This window comes from Salmo salar, chromosome ssa16 (assembly GCF_905237065.1).
Source record: "Salmo salar chromosome ssa16, Ssal_v3.1, whole genome shotgun sequence".
Taxonomy (NCBI): Eukaryota; Metazoa; Chordata; class Actinopteri; order Salmoniformes; family Salmonidae; genus Salmo; species Salmo salar.
The window spans coordinates 2,359,259-2,377,452 of NC_059457.1; the positions used below are offsets into that span (position 1 = coordinate 2,359,259).

The 18,194-nt window shown below is 42.9% G+C and overlaps 1 protein-coding gene across 1 annotated transcript; it reads left to right on the forward strand.

Annotated features, from left to right (window-relative positions):
• The first annotated feature begins 2,906 nt into the window (after window positions 1-2,906).
• On the forward strand, window positions 2,907-7,543 carry LOC106573030 (protein fem-1 homolog B). Its single transcript, XM_014147638.2, has 2 exons — window positions 2,907-4,221; window positions 4,429-7,543. Exons 1-2 carry the CDS (start codon window positions 3,974-3,976, stop codon window positions 6,053-6,055), a joined length of 1,875 nt encoding a protein of 624 aa, XP_014003113.1. The 5' UTR covers window positions 2,907-3,973; the 3' UTR covers window positions 6,056-7,543.
• Window positions 7,544-18,194: the final 10,651 nt, after the last annotated feature.

Here is an 18,194-nt window from a genome sequence, read left to right on the forward strand (position 1 = left end):
TTCACGGGGAAAGCACACTTTGCAATAATCTGAGTACTGCGCTCAGAAAACAACAGCAGGCAATACAGATACCCGCCATTTTGGAGTCATCTAAAATCATAAATAGCATTATAAATATTCACTTACCTTTGATGATCTTCATCAGAATGCACTCCTAGGAATCCCAGATCCACAATAAATGTTGTTTTGTTCGATAAAGTCCATCATTTATGTCCTCTTTGTTAGTGCGTACAGTAAGCTACTCCAAATGTAGGAAGTGTGCCGAAAAGTTCACAACGAAAAGTAAAAAAAAGTTATATTTGCGTTCGTAGAAACATGTCAAACGATGTATAGCATCAATCTTTAGGGCCTTTTTAACATAAAAGTTCAATAATATTCCAACCGGACGATTTGAAATGTCTTCAAAAATGTAATGGAACACAGCTACCTCTCACGTGAATGCGCGCAATTGAGACCATGTCCTATCCTGAGTCAACAACTTCCAACTTCCTTTGTTCGCTCTCTGTTCACCATAGAATCCTCAAACAACTTTCTAAAGACTGTTGACATCTAGTGGAAGCCTTAGGAAGTGCAAAATGAACCCTAAGTCACTGTATACTGAATAGGCCCAGTCTTGAAAAACTACAAACCACTTCCTGGTTGGATTTTTTCTCAGGTTTTTGCCTGCCATATGAGTTCTGTTATACTCACAGACATCATTCAAACAGTTTTAGAAACTTCAGAGTGTTTTCTATCCAAATCTACTAATAATATGCATATCCTACGTTCTGAGCCCGAGTAGTAGGCAGTTTAATTTGGGCACGTCATTCATCCGAATTTCCAAATACTGCCCCCTGTCACTAAAAAGTTAAAACCACAAAGGGGGGACCAACGCGATATTAATGCCCATGATTTTGGAATGAGATGTTCGACAAGCAGGTGTCCACATACTTTTGGTCATGTAGTGAATTTATTCTGGGGAACAGTCTATGTATGTTAGCAAAAACTTCCTGAGAACCTATTTTGTTTAGGCGTTAGAGCTGTGTTTCTTAATCTTGGTCCTCGGGACCCCAAGGTGTGCACGTTTTGGCTTTTTCCCTAGCACTACACAGCAGATTAAAATAATCAACTAATGATTAGACAGCATGCCAGTTTAGTGGAGTCTGCCCCTAGCACAGTCAGTGTAGTCAGCTCAGTTCATCTAGGGCTGGATGACTTGACAGAGAACTTATTTGCGAAGGGGAGTGCCTTGTAATGCACCAGAGAGAGTGTACTTTGTTTCAAAATACAGCACTGAAGCAAAGAACATTAAAATAATAATTAAAAAGAATTGGGGAATCATCCAAAGTGATACGCTACTATGCAAAGTCTTTCCAGAGCCAACAGTCATAAGCTTTAAGAGATGTCCTACCCAAAATGACCAATTAGTCCACAGCTAACTTCCTGGTGACTCTCAACAGACCTGGCTAGACCACAAACCCAGGGACTCTTTTAAACGCAACCATTGCAGAAATATTGCACAGAAAAAGTATTTTGGTTGACACAGCTTCTAAAATTGAGTCTCAAATCAAGTATTTAATTAACTGCAAAACCACTCACGTCCTCTACAGATTGGAATGTCCACAGTGCAAGGTGTTCTACATTGGACGGACAAAGAGACGGCTTCTGCTTAGCAGAACACAAGTACGCCATACAGGTAGTCAATGAAGACTGCCCCATGGCAAAGCACTACAAGTCCTTACCCAATGCCAACCCGGCTTCCCTACAACCTATGGGTATTGATCATGTTCCGGCCTCAATTAGAAAAGGGGACCGTCTCTTAAACAGCTAAACCAAAGGGAACATTTTTGGATTTACAAACTAGAGGCCCCTAAGTACCCTAGTTTAAATGAAGATATGGATTTCTCTCCTTTCCTGTAGGATCGTGAGTGGTCCCTTTGCTCTCATCTAGTGGACATGTTACTATATTGCCCTCAGCTATGTTTAGACTGTTGTGGTCCATGTTTGCTGTGTTCTAGTGTACTATAAAATAGATGGCTCTCCTATTCTTAACACTTTGACACATCATATTCAAGGTTAGAACTACCTTTCTAGGGGTTCTGATGATTCTAGCCTTGAGATGCATTTTTGATAACATATCTACAGTATTTCACTTTTTAATGTGTATAGTATTGCTTACTAGGGGTTGTCCAATTAATTCTGTAACCACTCTCTCTTCAAATCAGGGTTGATTGGAAAAAGCGGTTCAAAAGCGGACATTGTATTATCATATCTTTGTACTCCCTGACGAAGGCCATGCAGCCAAAACACGTCAGAGTTTTAAAACTTTGTTTCCATTGAACATGCCATACAAATAAAGGCATTTTAATTAATTGGTCCTCCACTCTTTTTGATGACTAGAATTTAGATAGTGACTAGTCATTAGATAGCTAGTTAGCAGAAAAGTAGATCAATAAAGAATTTTGTATAACTTACAAAATAGTAAAAATAAAGAAAAACCCTTGAATGAGTAGGTGCGTCCAAACGTTTGACTGGTACTGTATATAAAATCCAAATCAAATTTTATTGGTCACATACACATATTTAGGAGATGTTATTGCGGGTGCAGCAAAATGCTTGTGAATTAAAAAATTACACTTTGAATAATTATATAATACATAGATCAATAATTAAATACATTCAGATATAGATACAATTAATACATTTGTCCGTTTTTTTGTATTTCCTTGCTCATTTATTTAATTGTGTGGGTTTATTTCTTAATGTATCTTTTTATGTGTTCATTTATTTATTCATTAATTTAATTCTAATTACAGCAGGTTTGGTCCTTCATAGTAATGAGCCTTGCTGTTGGAAAACCACATCACCACAACAGTGTCCGACTTCCGGCTGTCGCAGATGCACATCCTCCGATTTTACTCCTCCACTTTCATCTGCAGTCGGTTGCTTCAGCCTTACCACTCAAACAAGCCCTGTGAAGAAGCAGAGATACTTTTGAGGAGATGGAAAACTCCATTGGAATGGTATTACCGCCCATTGTGTACGTTGCCCATAATGGGCCGCGCGGTGCATTTGGGGTGATTCTGGGACAAGGAGAGAGCTCCTTTTAAGGAGTGAATGGGAGTCAATTGGTCGCTAGCTCAAAAACCCAACATTAGCATGTATTTCATGAATAAGAAGTACATTACAAATATTTTGAGACGTGATATCATTAACTTGTCTGTAATATAGTATAGCTTTGTAATCGTGACATTATGTACTTTAGAGGAAAATAGGCAGGTTTGTCGACTCAGCCTGACAACTTCAACGCGATTAGTCGACAGTCTGCTGGATGGTGCCTTATACGTTGATATTTATTTATTTAACATCTCTGGTTAAAGTATTCTGTGCATCCCCGGCCTCATTCACATTGTAGCTATCGTTTTCTAGTCGGAGGCATTTGGGAGTTGAAAAATCACTTCCGGCAAGTAACTTGGATGGTAAAGGTTAGAGGTAGCCTTGTTCAGTTCTCAAAACATTCACATTGGTGGGATATATCCGAGCACATTCTGCATTGACCTCGCCTGCTTCAAAGTGTTTAAAGAGGAGGAATTCAAGACTTTACTGCTCCCTCTTCCAAGTATTATCAAATCTTTGGTACGATACATAGCTAGCTACTTACACGGTTTTGAACGTTTGCTTGCTAGATAACGTTAGCGAACCTCAGTTTATGCGTTAGCTCGGTGCCACCAAATATAGGACAAAGTTGCAAATCGAACCCAAACGTTAGTACAGACAAATAATACGAACTAGATTTAATGCGACTTGTTAGCTAGGTGATGTGAAAGAATGGGTTTTAGTAAATAAACGAGTTATCAACCACGCTCAATTGAGGTTTTCATGTGAGCACTGGAGCTTGTTTCGGTATTTTAATGGGAGGCGGGCTGCGTTGGAGTGCATCTAGTGGGCGACACTTGCGAAGAAGGCGGAGGTGCCGGCGACCTGCTAGGCTTGGATGGAGTCGCTTGCCGGGTACGTCTACAAAGCGGCCGCTGAGGGCCGAGTCCTGACGCTGGCCGCCTTGTTGCTCAACCACTCCAAGCCAGAGACACGATATCTACTGAGTTACGTGACCCATCTCGCCGGCCAAAGGTCAACTCCTCTCATCATCGCAGCTCGAAACGGACATGACAAAGTTGTGAGGCTGCTGCTAGATCACTACAGGGTGGATACTGAACAAACTGGCACAGTCAGATTTGATGGGTTAGTATTCATGAATTTAATCATTCTGGCCGTTCACCACCACCATGGCAGCCTGGCAGCACACCAGCTCCTTAAATTAAATTGTGTGTTGTGTCAATTGTGTGTATTTGCACTTTATGTTAGTATAATTGTGGGAAATTAAGGTCTTTAATACACTTCCATGTGCATTTGATGATTGATTAATTCTACCCATCTCCTCTCCTTCAGGTATGTCATTGATGGGGCCACTGCTCTGTGGTGTGCGGCTGGCGCAGGACACTTTGAGGTAGTCCGCCAGTTGGTGTGCCACCAGGCCAAAGTCAACCACACCACTGTCACCAACTCCACCCCCCTGAGGGCAGCCTGCTTTGACGGGTGTCTGGACATTGTGAAATACCTGGTGGACCACCAGGCCAAAATCGGCATCGCCAACAAGTACGACAACACCTGCCTGATGATTGCTGCCTACAAGGGCCATACGGACGTAGTGGGCTTCCTGCTGGAGCATGGAGCTGACCCCAACTCCAAGGCCCACTGTGGGGCTACCGCCCTGCACTTTGCTGCTGAGGCGGGCCACCTGGACATCGTTAAGGAGCTGGTGCGCTGCCAGGCTGCCATGGTGGTGAACGGCCACGGCATGACACCGATCAAGGTGGCGGCGGAGAGCTGCAAGGCGGAGGTGGTGGAGCTGCTGCTGTCTCATGCCGACTGTGGCCCGCACAGCCGCATCGAGGCCCTTGAGCTGCTGGGTGCCTCGTTCGCCAACGACCGGGAGAACTATGACATCCTCAAGACCTACCACTACCTGTACTTGGCCATGCTGGAGCGCCACCGTGATCTCATCGCCAAGGAGCTGCTTCCGCCCATCGAGGCCTACAGCGGCCGGGGCGAGTGCCGCACCCTGCAGGAGCTGGAGGCAATACGGGCAGACCGCAACGCGCTGCACATGGAGGGCTTGATGGTGCGTGAGCGTATCCTGGGCTCGGATAACATCGACGTGTCGCACCCCATCATCTACCGGGGAGCTGTGTACGCCGACAATATGGAGTTCGACCAGTGCATCAACCTGTGGCTGCACGCTCTGCACCTGCGTCAGAAGGGCAACCGCAACACGCACAAGGACTTGCTGCGCTTCGCCCAGGTCTTCTCCCAGATGGTGCACCTGAAGGAGCCGGTGGGGGCGGAGCCAGTGGAGCAGGTGCTACACTGCAGCGTGCTGGAGATCCAGAGGAACATCGCAAGGGTGGAGGCGGCGCCTGAGGCAGAGCTGGACACGGCCATGGACAACTATGAGTCCAATATGTTCACCTTCCTCTACCTGGTGTGCATCAGCACCAAGACTGTGTGTGGCGAGGAGGCACGTGCCCATGTCAACGAGCAGATATACAACCTGATCCAGCTGGATCCGCGTTCACGGGAGGGCTTGTCCCTGTTGCACCTGGCCATCAGCTCCAGCACGCCTGTGGACAACTTCCACACCAAAGACGTGTGCAGCTTCCCCAACGCGCAAGTCACCAAGCTGCTGCTGGACTGCGGTGCGCAAGTGAACGCGGTGGACCATGAGGGCAACAGTCCTCTGCACATCATCGTCCAGTACAACCGGCCTATCAGCGACTTCCTGACGCTGCACGCCATCATCATCAGCCTGGTGGAGGCGGGCGCCCACACTGACATGACCAACAAGCAGAAGAAGACGCCACTGGACAAGAGCACCACGGGTGTGTCGGAGATCCTGCTCAAGACCCAGATGAAGATGAGCCTCAAGTGCATTGCGGCACGTGCCGTGCGCCAGCACCAAATCACCTTCCGCAACCAGATCCCTAAGACCCTGGAGGAGTTTGTGGAGTTCCACTGATGCACCTTGCCAAGGACACTTTTTAAACCATTAGAAAACTTGTTCTTGTGTTTTTTATATTTTTTTAATGTTCTAATTTTCTATCAAATCAGAATGGTGCTTGCTGCTGATGATGATTAGGAACAGTCGGATGCATTTTGTTTTTTACAACAATGGTTCCTTTTTTCTGTTTTAAGTATGAATCACAAGTACCTGCAGCATCACCCATATTCTCATTCTCCCATATCTCTCCCACTGAAGTGGTATGGTCTGTGGCTGTCATTGTGACACAGTGGGTGTCACTAGCAGAATGAGGAAATTGTCAGCCTGCTTTGAGCTTTCACTTTCCCAGAGTGTTCCAAAGAGAATACCTGGCAAAGCCAAGCATCCACGCAATGGTGACAACAGCAGGACCTTTTGGCTGCTTGTAGTGCATGGACCCAATTGTCCCAGACTCCCAGCTAGGTTCGCAACCATGAAAAGTAGCATTACTCTATTGATTCATTTTGCAGGTTTCCTTTTGAAGTGGTGTTGTTTGCAGTGATTATTAAGGCCCGTTGTTTGAGCATGTGAATGTGTGTCCGTGAGAGAAGGGGAGATGAAAAGGTAGTTGTTGAATTTAGAACTTTGTACTTAAGAGTTGGTTTTTTCATATCCAATATAAAAAAAGTTTATTTAAGAGGTGTGATTTTGTTTTGTTCTTAAAAATATATGTATAATGAGCTTTCTTTTACATGAACACTGACTGGTAAAGATGTGCCTTTTATATTTTGGAATAATTAGGCCTAGATATCGCTTGTCACCAATACGTGACTTGCTTGGCTTCTGTGTGTGAAGACTCCACGGCTTTGCTTGAGCTTTGCCACATAATGGCCGTTTTTAAATGGATTCTGCTGGTATTGATGTTTGAGCATGTCTTCCATTCTCCGTCTTTTGTGTGTGCGTTCGCATGCTAAGCGACTGAGAGAGGGACTGTGGAGTGTTCGTGGCGGTGTTGAATGTAGGCCTATAGCCTAGGCTTTTCCACTCATGCTTGCAACCTGTCGTTTGTCCTTAACTAACGATTCTACTGTCTGTCATTTTGTGTGTTCGAATCGGATGATCAGAGATTTAAAGCTGAGAATGAAAGGCGATTTGATTCAAGATTTTCATCCAAGTAAATCATAGCGTGGTGTTGTACAACTGAAAATGCTATATTGATTTGACCAGATTTTACTTAACTGTGTGACCATATGTTTTTATTTTGGGGGGCTTGAGTGGAGATTGTATGTGTTTGAGGTGAGTAGTGGACTGAGATGCAAATTAGCCTAAAGACAGTTTAACTCAGTGTTTCTTCATCAGTTTACGTTTGTCAGAAATACTCATGCATTGAAGACATGAAAGATATTGCCTTTGTACACTTGCTGCAGATACGAAGTTGGTGTCATATGAAAGCTCTGTTTCCCAATATTTCATTGGCCTCTTGAGATTTGTCTTTCCCCTTAAGTTAATACAATTGATTTAATCCGATTTAAAGTTTGATTCAAGTTTATTTAATCAAAGAATGCTGTCCAAGTGCAACTATTTCTGTTGTGGGACTAGTACACAATTTATATCAGTCAATATGTAGGCTATCAAAAGTGAAATGTTTACCTTGATATTTATTAACTTTTTATTTTTCTACTTGCATTCATTTCCTATTTCTTCAGGTATAATTACCAAAACTGTTTTCACTGAGGTATATGTCCCTTTTAATGACATAAACTGCTGAAGTGTCCACACAACCAAATGTTTTGACATTGGTCCAAAAATGTAATGTGTAAATGTAACATTTTCTGACATGCCAGAGGGTAGTGCCAAAATTGGTCCAATGTCGCATGCAATGACCCACAGGTCACGCATACAGATGGCTTCTGGATTGAGTCAGCAACAGCGGGCTTAAATCTTAACTGATAATTCCACACAAACACACACAACTGTCATTGCATATGGAATCTGACCAATTCACCCTGTTGCTATACAGAGATTGCTCAATCGTTAGGATTTTTCAATTTCATGTTATATGATGGAATGTGTGATAACACTGGTAGATCTTTTCTGATGGATATCATAGTCACGGTGCCCTATTTTGGAGTATTTTATTTTAAAATATTTTTTACCTCTTCCCAATTTTGTGATATCAAATTACGATCTTGTCTCATTGCTGCAACTCCCCAATGGGCTTGGGAGCGGTCCTCTGAAACATGACCCGCCTAACCGTGCTTCTTAACACCTGCCAGCTTAACTGGTAAGCCAGCCGCATCAATGTGTTGGAGGAAACACCATCCAACTGACAAATGAAGTCAGCCTGCAGGCACCTGGCCTGCCACATGGCGTTGCTAGAGTGCGATGAGCCAAGTAAAGCCCCTCCGGCCAAACCCTCCCCTAACCCGGACAACGCTGAGCCAATTGTGCGCTGCCCTATGGGACAAAACTGTCGTAACATTCAATTAATTTCATTAATTCTTGCACCATGCAATCAATGAATGATCAGTTCTTAAGATGTCTTTTCCTTATCTACTGTCTGCACCATGATCTATTTAGCCTGTGTGCATCTATGACAGACAGTTGTTGGTGGGAGCAGGTCTCTGGAGTCACTGGAGGAGTGTTTATAGATCCTGCTGTAGAATCTATTGCGGCCAGCAGTTCTAACGAATGAGTCACTCAGAAAAACAATTCATGACTCGAGTCAGTAGAAATGGTTGTTTTAAAATAATAAATTGTTTGCAAACGGCACATCACTAGCCAGTGGAAGGGCTCAGCACAGCAAGATTGGTGTGCTTTTTGGCCAATAGCGAAGTTGGATAAGGGCACCGAGCTGGCACCCACATTCTCATGTCTGGGGTGTGCTGGGGGTCCCTGAGAGATGGGGCTGAAGCAGGTTCACACTGTCGCCATGGTTACCGCTCCTCTGGCGTCTTCCTGATAGCTACTTGCTCCTCCTCATCCTCCTGCCTGTTGAAGAAGCCCAGCTGGGAAAGAGTGAAACCCAGGGGTTAAAGCAAAGAAAATCAGTCAATCTCAGATTGATTGTCTGTGGGGCCAAGTTAACCTCCCCTTTCATGTAAAAAAGTTATGACCATCATGTTGTTAGGAAAAGAGGACTGTTAAATGATCTTTTGTGCATGTATTAAACTGAAAGGTTGACCAATTCCAGTCCTTTTCTATATATATATATATTTAAAGAATCCATATGACGGAAATCCGTCGCAGTGACAGAGAACTTGAGCCCCTGGAAACCAAAACACTTAACCAGGCAGCAACATACTGGTAACCTTTTACAGTACTTTTTAAAAATGTATATTTTTTTCTTTCTGCAAGGCAAAACAGTTTAGAAATGCCTGAGAGCATTTCACTATCTTTCAATTATATCAGTGTTAAACCATTTCATAACAGTGAAAGTGTAGAGCGCAGGTAATCAACTTTATAGATGTACAGAGCCTTCATAAAGTATTCATAACCCTTATTCCACATTTTGTTGTTACAGCCTGAATTCAAAATTGATTAAATGTAGTTTTTTTCTCACCCTTCTACACACACACACACAATACCCCACAATGACAGTGAACATGTTTTTAGAATTTGTAGCAGATGTATTGAAAATAAAATACAGAAATTACAAATTTACATAAGTATTCACACCCTAGTGAATACATGTTAGAATAACCTTTGGCAGCGATTACAGATGTGATTCTTTCTGGGTAAGTCTCAGTGTTACACACCTGCCATAGATATTCAAGCTGATTTAAGTCAAAACTGTTAAGTAGGTCAGTCAGGAACATTCAACGTCGTCTTTGTTAGCAAGTCCAGTTTATATTTGACCTTGTGTTTTAGGTCATTGTCCTGCTGAAAAGGAAAATCGTCTTCCAGTGTCTGTGGGAAAGCAGACAATCAGGTTTTCCTCTAGGATTTTGTCTGTGATTTGCTCTATTCTGTTTCTTTTTCTCCTAAAAAACCTCCCTTGCCGGTGACAAGCATACCCATAACATGATGCAGCCACCACCATGTTTGAAAATATGAAGAGTGGTACAGGGATGTTCACAAATCTTTGAGGTAGAGGTCAAGTCTTTTAGGGCCAAGTCTAAGTCAAGTCTCAAGCACCTTTTGGCTATGGGTTAGGTCTATAAACCTAGTCAATTATTTGAAGAGACTTCCTTGGTCATTAGCCCATACTTGTATGAAAGAAATCACATCAGGCACTATTTCAATCAAAATAAATGTCCTTTTAAAATGTAGACAGTTTACATTAATAAAAGTAATTGTACCAGATATGAAAAAAAAGCAAACATAACATTTTTAAGTGCATGGTATTTTGTGGCAGACATTGTCTATATTTCACTTCATTCTGTCACACAAACAGAAAATCTGTAGGTGAGGGAAGATAAATAACTATGAATGTAAACCAAAATGACTGACAACTGTTCAATAACTGCAATACTAAAGTGTCCTGTATATCAAACGTAATGGTCTTTATGCCTAAAATATACTTACTGACCTGGACACTTAACATGAATACAATTTCCTGTAATAAGTAGCAAATGACATCCTGTGCCCTAAGAGAACATTTCAGTTGCAGACAGGTTACATTTCAGAAAGATCAAGTTTATCAGCGTTCTTGCACTGAACCCGGCATGATGAGGGCACATGACTAAACACCCTCCACTGGGACACCGGTGGCAGGCACAGCCAACGCTGTCATTGCTACCTGCTTGAGCCTTGGAAAGACTTTAGCATGGATTCTCCAAAAATTCAAGCAATCAACATCATTTTCTACAGAAGGTACTTGAATGTAGCGAATAATCTCTGCTCTGACAGATGATTTTATGTTTCCTTTCTTCTTGCTGATCTTGTTGCAGTAGCCAGAGAACATTCTGGAGGTTTTGGCAGGTGGTTGTTCTCCATTACTGCGTTCCGTAATGGTGACTTTCCGTGCCTCAGCCAAAACAAAAATTCATAAAATAATGTATATGATCAAGAATATAACAGTATACATTATACATTTAAAAAAATCATTATTATTTGAATGCAAGTGGCATAGAAAACATTGCAATGCATTGTACCTACCACTCAGACTCTCCTTCAATTCAGCCTTATCTTCATGTGGTATGAAGACATCATGATCAAGCCAGAACAGGCAGAAAGGTGGGTCCAGCTGTGCAGCCATTATGTATACATTGTCACCAAATGGAGGTTTTGTTGCCTGGTAATCCAAGTGCTCCATTCTGACATTCACAAACACCCCCTGGAATCAGCGTTTGAGTGACTGCTGCAATGCTTTTACTAGACTGACTAGGTGACGACTTGTGCTCAGTATACTTTGCAGATGATAGTTGAGTGACAGTACACAAGGAAGGGCAGCACTGAGAATCACCACATTCTCCCCCTCCCCCTGGAAATGATCAGGTCTTGCAGTAGGGATGCACAATATATTGGTGAGCATATCGGAATCAGCCGATAGTAGCTAAATATGCCATCATCGGCCCGATGTCTAGTTTAACACTGATGTGCAAAACCGATGTCAAAGCTGACGTGCATACCTATATAACGTAGGTAGATAACGTAATGACGCCACTAAAAAAAATACTGCACTACACGTGCAACACAGCATTCCTAACCTAGCCCGCAATGTCTGCTGTGTGGATTTATTTTGAAGTTTCAAAGATAGATAACAAAAAAGGCCATATGCAATGTTTGTGCTGCTATTATTTCCAGAGTGGAGAAAGTGAAACCTTTCAATACCACAAACCTAATTACTAATTTGAAAGTGCATCACCCCCAGACGTTCAGCGACTACTTAGAACAAAAGTTGAAAACTAAGCGCACACTTCCAACAAGTTCAAGTCGAGCAGTCATTTCAAAGAGTAAGACAATTTCAGCGAGACAACTCAAAGGTTAAATTTATTAATGCCAAGATAATTGAATTCATTGCCCTTGATGTCACGGCTGTCGAAAGGAGCGGACCAAAGTGCAGCGTGGTTGTAGTTCCACATTTTATTTAATCCGTGAAACTTTGCAATACATAAATAACTGAATATGACAAAACAACAAACCGTGACGCAGAGAGAAACAAACACTACTCAAAATATAATAACCCACCAAAACCCACGAAGAAAAACCCCTACTTAAATATGATCTCCAATTAGAGACAACCAGGACCAGCTGCCTCCAATTGGAGATCAACCCCCCCCCCCCCAAAAAACATAGAAATAGAAAACTAGAACTAAACAGACCAAAACACCCCCTGTCACACCCTGACCTACTCTACCATAGAAAATCACATCTTACTATGGTCAGGACGTGACACTTGACAATCAACCGTTCTGTTGTGGATGATGTTGGCTTTCGCCGACTGGTCGAGCACTTCGAGCCCCGGGACACACTACCAAATAGGCGCTATTTTTCAGATGTTTCCCTACCGGAGTTACACAGTATTGTTAAAAACGCACATCCATGAGCAACTTGCTCTGGGAGTCACTGCTATTAGCTTCACTACTGACATTTGGACCAGCGATGTCAGCCTCATGAGCATGTTGAGTCTGACAGCACAGTGGGTCGATGAGGATTTTGTACTGAGGAAAGCCGTATTGCATGCTCAAGAATGTGCTGGTTCTCATACCGCTGCTGCCATTCCAATGGCATTTGAGAACATTTTTGAAACTTGAAGACACTCCTAGCTCCATTCGAACAACTGGCTCGAGAAATAAGCTCAACAACTGCATCTGCAGCAGACGTGATACCCTCTGCCATGGCATTGAAACGCCTGCTCAACCAAACTGCCGACACAAACCGTGGGGTTAAAACTTGCAAAAGTACTCTAGAGGCTGTGGGCAAGCGATTTGGTGGCATTCTCTGAGCCTCTTTACTGTGTGTCGCCACCATGCTCAATGCTAGGTACAAGGACCGCTACTTCGATGCAGACAAAAAAAACAGGGTTTACGTGAAATGTTACAGACACAGCTGGACAAGATGGAAACGGACACAGTGACAGTGCGCACCGACGAAGAGGACCCACGACAGAAGAGGCCACGGACAGACAGATGAAACGTGATCTGACAGTCACAGGGAAACTTCACGGCGGGGGGCGTCTGCCTGCTTGTCAGGGACCAGTGGTGTAAATCGATCCTGATAAGAGAGAGACTCTGTACCCCCGACATTGAACTGCTTTCTGTGTCACTGCGACCTTACTATCTGCCCCGTGAGTTCCACCAATTGTTTGTTACCGTTGTGAACATTCAACCGAAAGCTAATATAACAAAGGCATCAGAGATTATTTATCATCTGTCACAGAAACTGGAATCCATCTCCCCTGACCCACCCAAATTTATTTTAGGGGATTTTAACAACTGTACCTTGCAAAGTCCTGCGCACATACCACCAGTATGTGAAATGTCACACTAGGAAAAATAGGACTATTGATTTGTGCTATGGGACAATACGAAATGCGTTCTCTGCCACCACCAGACCTCCCCTGGGGACATCGGACCACAATGTGGTCTACCTCAGGCCAACCTACTGTCGGCTCCTGGAGAGGGAAAAACCCACAGTTAAAACTGTCCAGATCTGGAATGACAACAGTATCACTTGTCTCCAGGGGTGTTTTGACAGTACTATGTGGGAGGTATTTGAGGACAGCAGCTCTGATCTTGATGAACTCACAGATGTTATTTCAGACTATGTAAACCTCTGTGTTGAGGCAGTTGTGCCTACTAAAACCTGTAAAATCTTCCCTAACAATAACCCTTGGGTATCAAAACATCTAAAATCACTACTTGATAGGAAGAAGGCAGTTTATGCTGAGGGTGATAGACAGGCTTTATGAGATGTACAACGTGAGATCAAAAGAGATTCCGGTGGACAAGGAGGCATACAAGCAAAGGGTGGAGAGGACCCTCTCCTCAGGAAATGCAAGGGTGGCCTGGCAAGGGATTAAATCCATGGCTAGTGCCCCCCACATAGGCAGGGGAAAAACCATGCTGACCTTGGGGGATATGAGGGCCAGGACATGGCTAATGAACTGAATGTTTTCTCAAGATTTGAATCAGACAGCGTTGTGTCGGAGGTAAAACAAATGGAAGCATCATTACAAATGTTTGAGAGTTGTTAAACAGTCTGATGTTTTAAAGTTGTTCAGGGGATATAACGAATACAAAAGCCCAGGCCCAGACAAAATAAGTAGACATTAGTTAAACCACTGTGCTAAACAATTGTCTGGTGTTTTTACAGACATTTTCCAATCCTCAGTCGACCAGCAACACGTGCCAGTATTGTGGAAAAACTCAATAATTATACCAATTCCTAAAGCATATAATTCCGCTGTGCTGAATGACTACCGCCCTGTCACCTTGACATCCTTAGTAATGAAATGCCATGAGAAAATTGTGAAAAGTCATATTCTCAGTGTCACCCAGAAGCTTCTCGACCCATTTCAGTTTGCCTATCAGCCTAGTAGAGGAGTTGATGATGCCAATCTTAACCTCCTTAACATGGTCTATAGACATCTAGAGGGTGCCAGATCCCATATCAGGGTTCTGTTTGTTGACTTTTCTTCTGCCTTCAACACAATCCAGCCTTACATTCTGGCACAGAGACTCATTAGGGACTTCTCCTTAGATGGGGGGCTGGTTTTGTGGCTGTTGGACTTCCTGAACCAACGCACACAGCGAGTCAAAATAGGTCCCCACATATCGGATATACGCAATACCTACACAGGCTCTCCTCAGGGATGTGTTTTGTCCCCACTCCTGAACATCTTCTACACTAATAGTTGTACTAGTTCCCATACTGACAGACACCTTGTTAAGTTCGCTGATGACACTGCCTTGATCAGCCTGTTGCATGATGACGAGGAACATCATGGCCCGGTCCTAGATGACTGTAGAGTGGTGTGAGGAATCACATTTGGTCCTCAATACCGACAAGACCAAAGAGATGTGCATAGACTTCAGGAAGCGTACAACACCTACCTCTGCAACATCTATCAGAGGTCAGAATATAGAAATTGTAGAGGAATACAAATATATGGGTATCCTTTTGGACAATAAGCTTCACTGGAGTAAATGTAGACCTGATCTACAAAAAGAACCAACAGAGACTGTACTTTCTCAAAAAGCTGGGATCTTTTAATGTAGACTGTACTATATTGACTCTGTTTGACAAATCTTTTATTGAGAGTATTTTAACTTTTTCTATTGTTTGTTGGTTTGGCAATGCCACTGTCAGCCATAGAAATATGATGAGAAGGATTATCACCACAGCAAGCAAGGTACTTGGAGTCAAACAGTCAGGCCTGGATGAGATCTTTAAGGTCAGGGCCCTCCGTAAGGCTCACAAAATAATTTTAGACCCAAGCCAACCCCTGTACCTGGACTTTGAACTACTCCCCTCTGGGCACAGGTATAGGGCACCCCTCAGCAGGAAAAACAGAACAAGACAATCATTTGTGCCAGGTGTGATATCCCTCCTAAATAGCTCGGGCTAATGTTCCTATCCACCCAGTAAGGCCAGCAGGCTAGTCTTTTTTTAATGTTTTATTTCTTTATTTCTTATAATTATTATTACTTTATTGGTATGTAACTGTTATGAAAGTTGTATTGTCAATTTTGTTTTGTATTTAAACGCCACTTTAAATGTGTACATGACACGGCAACAAAATTTCCCCTTGGGGACAATAAAGTCAGTAAGTAAGAAACTTCACTGCTCGACATGTATGATGAAATCCTGGTTGACAATGAAACGACTGAACAAATTAACGAAACAGCACAGCAAGTGAGTGAAAGAAATAGGTTTTGATATGTTTTACTGGTAATGGGGACATACGTAAATGCCAACAAAATAACTTTTTGGTTAGTGTGGGTGTGTTTCAACTATTTAACTGTACTAGAATGCTTAAAAGGCTGCAAAGAATTTCAATATCGGTTATCGTTATTGGGTTATATTTGGCAAGGAAAGATCGTATCAGCCAAAAATGTCATATCGGTGCATCACTATCTTGCATTATAGCCTCTGTTATGGCCTTCTGCCTGGGGTGGCCCTGGCTGTACACATGGACACCTGTGGTGGTCAAGAATGAGTCAATGCTGCTCTGTCCTTCTGTCCCTGCGCTGGCCACCTTTGCTTTGCAGAATTCAGTGAACCTGCAGATGAACAACATGATGGATAGTTGTTGCTTACTTGATATGGAAGTATAAGGACACAAACATATATGGTCGATGGGATTTTGCATGCTTTGAACTAAGTTACTCGTTTCATACTAAGTTACTTCCTAGGACCAGCCTACAACAGAAAGTATATTAAATCTCAGAGCGATATGCATATTGCCGAGATTTAACTAAATAATCTCTGATATCAAGTAGGCCTAGCTATCTGATAACCCACCTCTTTAACCTTTCAAGAAATATTCGACAGTAATACATTTCCAGTTAGCTAAAAGATGGCACAAGAAAGCTAGCTATATCAAGTTGGCATCACATTTGTTACGGATACAGGAGGGCCAAAGGGATTCGTAACACATTGTAACGTTGTATCCTGCCTGTTTGGCCCTGTCCGGGGGTATCATCGGATGGGGCCACAGTGTCTTCTGATCCCTCCTGTCTCAGCCTCCAGTATTTATGCTGCAGTAGTTTATGTGTCGGGGGGCTAGGGTCAGTCTGTTACATCTGGAGTATTTCTCTTGTCTTATCCGGTGTCCTGTGTGAATTTAAATATGCTCTCTCTAATTCTCTCTTTCTCTCTTTCTGTCTTTCTCTCGGAGGACCTGAGCCCTAGGACCATGCCTCAGGACTACCTGGTATGATGACTCCTTGCTGTCCCCAGTCCACCTGGCCGTGCTGCTGCACCAGTTTCAACTGTTCTGCCTGCGGCTATGGAACCCTGACCTGTTCACCGGACGTGCTTGTTGCACCTTCGACAACTACTATGATTATTATTATTTGACCATGCTGGTCATTTATGAACATTTTAACATCTTGACCATGTTCTGTTATAATATCCACCCTGCACAGCCAGAAGAGGACTGGCCACCCCTCATAGCCTGGTTCCTCTCTAGGTTTCTTCCTAGGTTTTTGGCCTTTCTAGGGAGTTTTTCCTAGGGAGTTTTTCCTAGCCACCGTGCTTCTTTCACATGCATTGCTTGCTGTTTGGGGTTTTAGGCTGGGTTTCTGTACAACACTTTGAGATATCAGCTGATGTACGAAGGGCTATATAAATAAATTTGATTTGATTTAGCTAGCTAGCCTAACTGACCTTTCGCGTTGAGTTTTCAAATGTCGGATGAAGTTAGATGTAGTTGCGCCAGCATCTTTAATGTTAATTCCACAAGTTTTGCAAACAGAATTTCGTTTTTTGCCACTGGCATTATACTGCAGGTTCTTGTAACCAAATTTAATAAGGAAAGCCACACCAGCTGATGACATTGTTGCTGATTATGATTGTTAAGCTGTAGTACTACAGTGATGTACAAATGACCGCAAAAATGTAAATAAAAGACTCTTAAAGAGCATCTTGGAAGTTAACCAACCGGTCAATCGCGATCGACTTGTCGATCTCCAATGCATTTCTAGTCGATCGCCAAACATTTCTGTAAAAACCCAACGATAAAGCCTTGTGTTCCTATTTCTCAGGATGTTGGTGGTAGGTGCAGCCAATTCAGCTACCCTGCGCGCCGGGTAGACAAACTGTTACCATTTCATGTGTCTGAAGGTACAAACTCAACCTTCTCAATGGGCCTGGAGAGGAAATCAATTGCACTGTGCTACCGCTGGCCAATTAGATTGCTCAGATGACTGAGTCTGCAGTAACTTAGCAGGCAAAAAAAAAAGCTACAACAAAATTGATACTGTGAGATTAAAACGTTTAAAACCATGACTAGAGAGAGACTGTCATCAAATACAGCAAAGAGCTGCTGTTTTTATGAGTGAGTTCATGTTTAAGTTCTTACTCAGCACTGTATTCAACACTTTTATAAGCCATAAAATGCGCATTATTCCTATTTCCACTCAGAGCTACAACAAGCAGTGCAGCAGGAATGAATGAGTAGGAAAGTGTATCTATAGGCTTGCGTTGTTATTAGCGGCTTGGGTCTTTTTTAATTTCAAGGAATATTTCACTTTCTCTGTTCATATGAGTAACATGAATTTGAGCATGA